At 48.1% G+C, this 9,394-nt stretch overlaps 1 protein-coding gene and 2 pseudogenes across 16 annotated transcripts in view; 1 reads left to right on the top strand and 2 right to left on the bottom strand.

Annotated features, from left to right (window-relative positions):
* ECSIT (ECSIT signaling integrator) overlaps positions 1–9,394 on the top strand; it is a 28,895-nt gene that overhangs the window by 5,795 nt on the left and 13,706 nt on the right. For 6 of the 16 annotated variants that reach the window (XM_015122965.3, XM_015122964.3, XM_015122961.3 and 3 more), the window contains one exon: positions 8,732–8,850. In XM_015122965.3, coding sequence (XP_014978451.1) covers positions 8,755–8,850 — 96 coding nt within the window. In that variant the 5' untranslated portion in view covers positions 8,732–8,754. Of the gene's footprint in view, positions 1–5,197; positions 5,616–7,955; positions 8,606–8,731; positions 8,851–9,394 lie in introns of those variants that run through there. The other 10 variants (XM_077977825.1, XM_077977824.1, XM_077977815.1 and 7 more) reach the window with 6 other exon arrangements.
* On the bottom strand, positions 4,068–5,011 carry LOC714910 (small ribosomal subunit protein eS12 pseudogene; annotated as a pseudogene).
* On the bottom strand, positions 5,389–6,109 carry LOC714853 (large ribosomal subunit protein eL20 pseudogene; annotated as a pseudogene).

Here is a 9,394-nt window from a genome sequence, read left to right as displayed (position 1 = left end):
TACCGGGCATGGTGACCCATGCCTGTAATCCCAGCACTTTAAGAGGCTGAGGTGGGAGGATTGCTTGACCCAGAAGTTTAAAACCAGCCTGGACAGCACAGTGATACCCCACCTTTACAAAAAATTTAAAACTTAGGTGGGCATGGTAGCATATGCCTGTAGTCGCAGCTACTTGGGAGGCTGAGGTAGGAGGATCACTTGAGCTCAGTAGTTTTGGGCTGCAGTGAGCTGTGATTGTATCACTGCACTCCAGCCTGGGTGACAGAGTAAGACCCCATCTCTAAAAAACAATAAAAGAGGCCGGGCGCAGTGGCTCAAGCCTGTAATCCCAGCACTTTGGGAGGCCGAGACGGGCGGATCACGAGGTCAGGAGATCGAGACCATCCTGGCTAACACGGTGAAACCCCGTCTCTATTAAAAAATACAAAAAAAAACTAGCCGGGCGAGGTGGCGGGCGCCTGTAGTTCCAGCTACTCGGGAGGCTGAGGCAGGAGAATGGCGTAAACCCGGGAGGCGGAGCTTGCATGAGCTGAGATCCGGCCACTGCACTCCAGCCTGGGCGACAGAGCGAGACTCCATCTCAAAAAAAAAAAAAAAAAAAGAAGAATCAAACAAGTAGATATCCCATGTTCATGGATCAGAAGACAGCAGTAATTCTCAAATTGATCTACAGATTCAACACCATCCCTGTTTGGATCCCAGCTGGCTTTTTTGCAGAAATTAACAGCTGATTCTAAAATTCATATGAAATTGTGGGGAAGTGAGAACAGCCAAAACAATTTTGAAAAAAAAAAAAAAAAGAACAAAGTTGGAAGACTCGCACCTCCTGATTTCAAAACTTACCACAAAGCTATAGTTATCAAAAACAATGTGGTAGGCAGGGCATGGTGGGTCACGCCTGTAATCCCAGCATTTTGGGAGGCCAAGGTGGACTGATCCCTTGAGTCCAGGAGTTCAAGACCAGCCTGGCCAACATGGCGAAACCCCGTCTCCACTAAAAATACAAAAATGAGCCGGGTGTGGTGGTGGGCGCCTGTAATTCCAGCTACTTGGGAGGCTGAGGCAGGAAAACCACTTGAACCTGGGTGACAGAGGTTGCAGTGAGCCAAGCTTGCACCACTGCACTCCAGTCTGGGCGATACTCCCTCTCAAAAACAAAAACAAAACAATGTGATAGTGGCATAAGTGTCGACATGTGGATCAATAGAATAGAATTGTAAACCCAGAAATAAACCTTTATATTTATGGTCAATTGGTTTTTAGCAAGGGTGTCAAGACAATAAAATAGGGAAAGAATAGTCTTTAACAAATTCAACTGTATGTCCACATTATGCGATCCCCTTCCACACAGCACACAACATAATTAATTCAAAGTGGATCATAGACCTGAATGTCAAAATGTAAAACTCAACAAAACAAAACAAAAACTCTTAGAAGAAAACATTGTAGGCTGGGTGCAGTGGCTCACACCTGTAATCCCAGCACTTTGGGAGGCTGAGGTGGGCGGATCATGAGGTCAGGAGTTCGAGACCAGCCTGACCAACATGGGGAAACCCCGTCTCTACTATAAATACAAAAATTAGCCAGGTGTGGTGTTGAGTGCCTGTAATCCCGCTACTTGGGAGGCTGAGACAGGAGAATTGCTTGAACCCGGGAGGCAGAGGTTGCAGTGAGCCGAGATTGCAGCACTGCACTCCAGCCTGGGCAACAGAATGAGACTCCATCTCCAAAAAAAAAAAAAAGAAGAAGAAGAAAACGTTGATGTAAATCTCTTGACCTTGGGCTAGGCAATGGTTGTTTTTAGATATAATACCAAAAAAAAAAAAAAAAAAAAAAAAACAGCTATTAAAAGGAAAAGGATAAGTTGGACTTCATCAAAATTTAAAATTTGATGTTACAAATGATAAAGTGAATAGACAGCTCTCAGAATGGAAGAAAATATTTGCAAGTCATAAGGGTATAATATCCATCCAGAATATATAAAGGCCATGGTGGTGGCTCACACCTGTGATCCAGCACTTTGGGAGGCCAAGATGAGAAGACTGCTTGAGGCCAGGAGTTTCACACTAGCCTGGGCAACATAGAAAGACCCCATCTGTACAAAAAAATACAAAAATTAGTTGGGTATGGTGGCTCATCCCTGTAATCCCAGCTGCTTAAGAGGCTGAGGTGGGAGGATCACTTGTGTCTGGGAGGTCGAGGCTGCAGTGAGCTGAGATTACACCACTGTACTCCAGCCTGAGCAACAAAACAAGACCATGTCTCAAAAAAAAAAAAAAAAAAAAAAAAAGACAATATATAAAGAACTCTTACAACTTGGCTGTACACAGTGGCTCATTCCTATAATCCCAGCACTTTGGGAGGCCAGGGCAGGTGGATCACGAGGTCAGGAGTTCAAGACCAGCCTGATCAACTTGGTGAAACCCTGTCTCTACTAAAAATACAAAAATTAGCCAGGCATGGTGGTGCGTGCCTGTAATCCCAGCTACTCAGGAGGCTGAGCCAGGATAATAACTTTAACCCAGGAGGCGGAGGTTGCAGTGAGCTGAGATTGTGCCACTGCACTCCAACCTGGGCAAGAGAGCGAGACTCCATCTCAAAAAAAAAAAAAAAAAAAGACTACACATTGGGTACAGTGTATACACTGCTCAACTGCTCAGGTGATGTGTACATCACAATCTCAGAAATCACCAGTAAAAAACTTATTCTTGTAACTACTACCCATTCCCCAAAAACCTATTGGAAAAAAAATAGACAAAACAGCTGGGCGCGGTGGCTCATGCCTGTAATCCCAGCACTTTGGGAGGCTGAGATGAGGGGATCACTTGATGTCAGGAGTTCGAGACCAGCCTGGCCAATATGGGGAAACCCCATTTCTACTAAAGATACAAAAAATTAGCTGGGTGTGGTGGTGTGCACCTGTAATCCCAGCTACTCGGGAGACTGAGGCAGGAGAATGGCTTGAACCTGGGAGGCAGAGGTAGCAGCGAGCCAAGATTGTGCCATTGCACTCCAGCCTGGGCAACAGGGCGAGACTCCATTTCAGAAAAAAAAAAAATTAGCCAGGCATGGTGACGCATGCCTGTAGTCCCAGCTACTCAGGAGGCTGAGGCAGAAAAGTCTCTTGAACCCGGGAGGTGGAGGTTTCAGTGAGCTGAGATAACACCACTGCACTCCAGCTTGGGCAATAGAGTGAGACTCCATCTCAAAAAAAAAAAAAAAAAAAAAAGACAAAACAGGTTTTGGTGAGGATATGGAGAAATTGGAGCTCATCCACATTTGACTCTTGAACAACTTGATGGTTAGGGGTGCTGACCTTCCACACAATTGAAAATCTGCCTGTAACTTTTTTTTGTTTTGTTTTGTTTTTTAAAAAATGAGATTTCGCTCTGTCACTCAGGCCAGAATGCAGTGGTGTGGTTATAGCTCACTGCAACCTTGAACTGCTGGGCTCAAGCAATCCTCCTGCCTCAGTCTCCCAAGTAGCTGGAACCATATGTGTGCACCACCATGCCTGGTTAATTTTTTTCTTTTTGGAGAGATAGGGTCTCACTATGTTACCCAGGCTGGTCCTGAACTCCTAGGCTCAAGTGATCCTCCCATCTTGGCTTCCCAAAGTGGTAGGATTACAGGCGTGAGCCACCGTGCCAGGCTACATATAACTTTTGACTCCCCAAAAATCCAGCCAGGTGCAGTGGCTCACCTATGTAATTCCAGCACTTTGGGAGGCCAAGCTGGGAGGATTGCTTGAGCCCAGGAGTTTGAGATCAGCCTGGAAAATAGAGGGCAACCCCACCTCTATGAAAATTTTAAAAATTAGTTGGGTGTGGTGGCGCACACCTGTAGTCCCAGCTACTCAGGAGGCAGTGGTGGGAGGATTGCTTGAGTTGGGAGGTCAAGTCTGCAGTGAGCCTTGATCATACCACTGTACTCCAGCCTGGGCAACAGAGTGAGATCCTGTCTCAAAATATCTTAACTACTAATAGCCCACTGTTGTCCAGAGGCCTCAGGGATTACACAAACAGTCGATTAACATTTTTTTTAATGTGAGCCAAAGATTTATGTCTTCATTTCTTGCATTTGAAGTACTCTTCGATGACATCCTTGGCCTGAGACTCTTTGCCATAGTCCTTAACTACTATATAACTGCAACCAACCACTTTACGGGGCTTCCCTTCTCTCAGTTTTATAGAGGCCTACCCATTCCCCTAGTTTCTTGCTGTCATCAACCTTAATTAGGTTCAGCACAAAGGGCCTCCACCAACCTGACATACATAGGCTCATCACAGTCGGATGCAAGCACACAAAGATGGGCTTGGCACTTGTCTAAGGCTTTGGCAGCTTCGCGAATTCCACGTGCTAGGCCATCGTGGATGAGGGCGGTCTTCAGCACCTCTTGTAAAGCAGTATTAACGTCCATTACACCTCCAGCAGCAATGCCTTCCTCGCCATGGCGGTGGGTTACGGGTGAAGGTGAATCTTGAACTCACCCACGCCTCCGCCTCCGTGCAACTTGGCGGCAGCAGGGAAAGAGCGATTAACATATTTTTAAATTTTATCTATCTATCTATCTATCTATATATTTTTTTTGAGACAGAGTCTTGCTCTGTTGCCCAGGCTGGAGTGCAGTGGCGTGATCTCGGCTCACTGCAAGCTCTGCCTCCCGGGTTCAGGCCATTCTCCTGCCTCAGCCTCCTGAGTAGCTGGAACTACAGGCGCCCGCCACCACGCCCGGCTAATTTTTTGTATTTTTAGTAGAGACTGAGTTTCACCGTGTTAGCCAGGATGGTCTCGATCTCCTGACCTCGTGATTCACCCGCCTTGGCCTCCCAAAGTGCTGGGATTACAGGCGTAAGCCACCGCACCCGGCCCTAATATATATATATTATACTATAATCTTACAATAAGCTGGAGAAAAGAAAATGTTATTAAGAAAATCAGGAAGAGAAAACACATTTAATTTACTATTCATTAGGTGGAAGTGGATCATGATAAAGGTCTTCATTCTCATTGTCTTCACATTGAGTAAGCTGAGGAGGAGGGGGAAGAAGAGGAGGGGTTGGTCTTGCTGTCTTAGGGGTGGCAGAGGCAGAAGAGGTGGAGGAGGTAGATGGAGAGGCAGGCACATTCAGCTGTAACTTTCTTTTTTACTAGCCCCCCGGTGTTTAAAGTTGTAACTTTAATTAAATTTAATTAGTTTTTTTGAAACAGAGTCTCACACGGTCACCCAGGCTGGAGTGCAGTGGCGCAATCTCAGCTCACTGTAACATCGCCTCCCAGGCGCAAGCAATTCTCCACTGTAACATCGCCTCCTAGACGCAAGCAATTCTCCCGGCTCAGCCTCCTGAGTAGTTGAGATTACAGGCACGCACCACCATGTCTGAATAATTTTTTTTTTTTTTTTTTTACCGGGGCGTTCCTGAGTTTATCTGGGGCACACATGGGCGAGGGCCCTACAACTAGAAGGTGTTGGGCCTCTTGGTGGTGAAGCGTGGCTTTTGCTGACGGCGCAGGACCCTGTGGGGCAGCGGGAACCTGATCTTGGAGTCGTGTGCAGGTGGCACTTGCTGGCTACAATCTCCTCTACCTTCATGATCTGGATGGAGTGGGCCCAGGTGCGGTGCCAGGCGCCCATGTCTCGGTCGCGGTGGGTGACAGCGCCCCTGGTGGTCAGCTTCCGGTATTCCCGGTACATGTGGGTGCCGCTCCGGGAGTCATGGCGCAGCCAGATGCCGAAGTTCTTCACCCGCAGGGGGAGCTTCTCAAATGCCTGCCCACAGTAGACAGTCTCCCCTGAAGACTTCTTCATCTCTTTAACTGAGATGCGAAGTACCAGAGCGGGACTTGGCGACGACATCATTAGGCACAAAGATTTGCATATGGTAGAGGGGCGGTGTATGGCATTTGGGGGTGGGCAGGCAGTGACCCACCACCTTGTACTCTTGTAGTGTGCCCGAGGTTTTCATGGCATCCTCTCCACACTTGCCGCCACCCGCAAAAGGAGCCTGGCTAATTTTTTTATTTTTAGTAGAGATGGGTTTTTGCCACGTTGGCCATGCTGGTCTTGAACTCCTGACCTTAAGTGATTCTCCTGCCTAGCCTCCCAAAGTGCTGGGATTACAGGCGTGAGCCACCACACCTGGTCTTATTTTTCAGACAGAGTCTTGCTCTGTCGCCCAGGCTGGAGTGCAGTGGCACGATCTCAGCCCCCTGCAGCCTCTGCCTCCTGGGTTCAAGTGATTCTCCTGCCTCAGCCTCCTGAGTAGCTGGGGACTGCAGGAGCGTGTCCCCATGACAAGCTAATTTTTGTATTTATTTATTTATTTTTTTTTTTTAGTAGAGATGGGGTCTCTCCCATGTTGGTCAGGCTGCTCTCGAACTCCTGGCCTCAGGTGATCTGCCTGCCTCGACCTCCCAAAGTGCTGGGATTACAGGCGTGAGCCACCACGTGCAGCCATAACTTTTACTGAGGAAAAAAAAAATGCACGTATAAATGGACTCACGGTGTTCAAACCTCTGTTGAAGAAGGGTCAACTGTACATTGTCGATGGGAATATGAAATGGTGCAGTCATCCCCAAAAACAGTCTGGCAGTTCCTCAAACTGTTAAACATGTAGTTACCATATGTCTCAGCAGTTCGACTCCTAAGTATATACCCAAGAGAAGTATAAACATATGTTCACATAAAACTTCTACACGAATGTTCATGGCAGTAGTAGTTATAACAGTCAAAAACATTTGGCAAACAACTCCAAATGTCCATCAATTGATGAATGCATAAATAAAATATGGTTATAGCCTTACAAAACCTGGTTATATTCCATTCCAAAAAGAATGGAATTGGCCAGGCAGGACTGTAATCCTAGCACTTCGGGAGGCCAAGGTGGGTGGATCACCTGAGGTTGGGAGTTCAGGACCAGCCTGGCCAACATGGAGAAACCCCATCTCTACTAAAAATACAAAAACTAGCTGGGGGTGGTGGGGGATGCCTGTAATCCCAGCTACTCAGGAGGCTGAGGCAGGAGAATCGCTTGAACCCGGGAGTCAGAGGTTGTGGTGAGCCGAGATCGTGCCATTGCACTCCAGCCTGGGCAACAAGAGCGAAACTCCATCTCAAAAAAAAAAAAAAAAAAAAAAAAAAACAGAAAAAAAGGCCGGGTGCAGTGGCTCACGACTGTAATCCCAGCACTTTGGGAGGCCGGGGCAGGTGGATCACAAGGTCAGGAGTTTGAGACCAGCTTGGCAACATGGCAAAACCCCATCTCTACAAAAAAATCTATGAATTAGCTGGGTGCAGTGGCATACACCTATAGTCCCAGCTACTCAGGTAGCTGAGGCAGGATAATCATGAGCCTGGGAAGCAGGTTGCAGCCAAGATTGTGCCACTGCACTCTAGCCTGGGAAACAAAGCAAGATCCTGTCTAAAAAAAATTAATTAATTAAAAAAAATTGATGCAGGAACCTTGAAAACATGTCAGTGGGCCAGGCGCGGTGGCTCATGCATGTAATCCCAGCACTTGGGGAGGCTGAGGCTGGCGGATCACTTGAGGTCAGGAGTTCAAGACCAGCCCGGCCAACATGATATACCCCTTCTCTACTAAAAATACAAAAATTAGCTGGGCGCGGTGGCATGTGCCTGTAATCCCAGCTACTTGGGATGCTGAGGCATGGGAATCGCTTGAACCTGGGAGAAGGAGGTTGCAGTGAGCCGAGATACTGCACTCCAGCCTGGATGACAGAGCGAGACTCCATCTCAAAAAAAACCAAAACCAAAACAAAACAAAACGTGTCAAGTGAAGGAAACCAGTCATAAAGGAGCACTTGTGATTCCATTTGTATGAAATGCCCAGCATAGGGAGATCTATAGAGACAGTGGATGAGTGGTTTCCTGGGGTTGGGAGTGAAGGGAAATTAAATACTGATTTAATTTCTTTCTTTCTTTCTTTCTTTTGGAGGTGGAGTTTCGCTGTTTTTCCCCAGGCTGGGGTGCAATGGCATCATCTCAGCTCACTGCAACCTCTGCGTCCCGGGTTCAAGCAATTCTCCTACCTCAGCCTCCCAAGTAGCTGGAATTACAGGCATGCACCACCATGCTCGGCTGATGTTTTGTATTTTTAGTAGCGATGCGGTTTCTCCATGTTGGTCAGGCTGTTCTCGAACGCCCGACTTCAGGTGATCTGCCCGCCTCAGGCTCCCCAGGTGTTGGGATTACAGGCGTGAGCCACTGCACCTGGCCAGATACAGGGATTCTTGTTGGAGTGACACACATTTTATAAAATTAGATTGTAGTGGCTAGGAGTGGTGGCTCACACCCGTGATCCCAGCACTTTGGGAGACAGTGGTGGGAGGATCACTTGACGCCAGGAGTTCAAGACCAGCGTGGGCAACACAGCAAGACCCTGGGTCTCTGCAAACTATTTTCAAATTAGCTGGGCATGGTGGCACGCATCTGTAAGTCCCAGCTTCTCGACGCTCTGGGGCTGGAGGATCACTTGAGCCCAGGAGTTGGAGGCTGTACTGAGCTTTGTTCACGCCCCTGGGGCAGTGGGGTTGGTGGTGCTGTTCCATGAACAAAGTCTTTGAGTCATCTGAGCCCATTTCTTGGGTAAGGTAAACATCGGGGCTGGTGAGTTAACCACATAATCTGGATTGTGCCCTCAACCCTGCAGGGCCCTTGCATCTGTTAGCGGGTAAGCTGCCAGACTAATGCTGAATCTTCTCTTTGGGCCAGGTGATTGTCTGACAAGCAGAGGCATGAGCTGGGTCCAGGCCACCCTACTGGCCCGAGGCCTCTGTAGGGCCTGGGGAGGCATCTGCAGGGCTGCCCTTCCAGGAACTTCCATCTCTCAGGTAAGCACCAGCCAGGCAGTCTTTTGGGTAGAGGGAGGTAAGCTTGGGATTTGCTCCCACCCCCTTCAGAATCCACTCTGTGAAGTCAGCTTGGTGAGTCTGGGCTGGCCTATCAGTGCTGAGGTCCCATTAAAAGTCCCTAATTTACGTATGTATGTGTGTTCGTGTGTTTGTGTTTTTTTAATTTTTTATTTATTTATTTTTTTATTTTTTTTGAGTCGGAGTCTCGCTCTGTCGCCCAGGCTGGAGTGCAGTGGCCGGATCTCAGCTCACTGCAAGCTCCGCCTCCTGGGTTTACACCATTCTCCTGCCTCAGCCTCCCGAGTAGCTGGGACTACAGGCGCCCGCCACCTCGCCCAGCTAGTTTTTTGTATTTTTTAGTAGAGACGGGTTGGTCTCGATTTCCTGACCTCGCGATCCGCCCGTCTTGGCCTCCCAAAGTGCTGGGATTACAGGCTTGAGCCACCCCGCCCGGCCGTGTGTTTGTTTTTTGAGACAGTGTCTCGCTCTGTAGCCGAGGCTGGAGTGCAGTAGTGTGATTACA

The sequence above is a fragment of the Macaca mulatta genome, chromosome 19 (assembly GCF_049350105.2).
Source record: "Macaca mulatta isolate MMU2019108-1 chromosome 19, T2T-MMU8v2.0, whole genome shotgun sequence".
Lineage (NCBI taxonomy): Eukaryota > Metazoa > Chordata > Mammalia > Primates > Cercopithecidae > Macaca > Macaca mulatta.
This window is presented reverse-complemented; position numbering and strand designations above follow the sequence as displayed.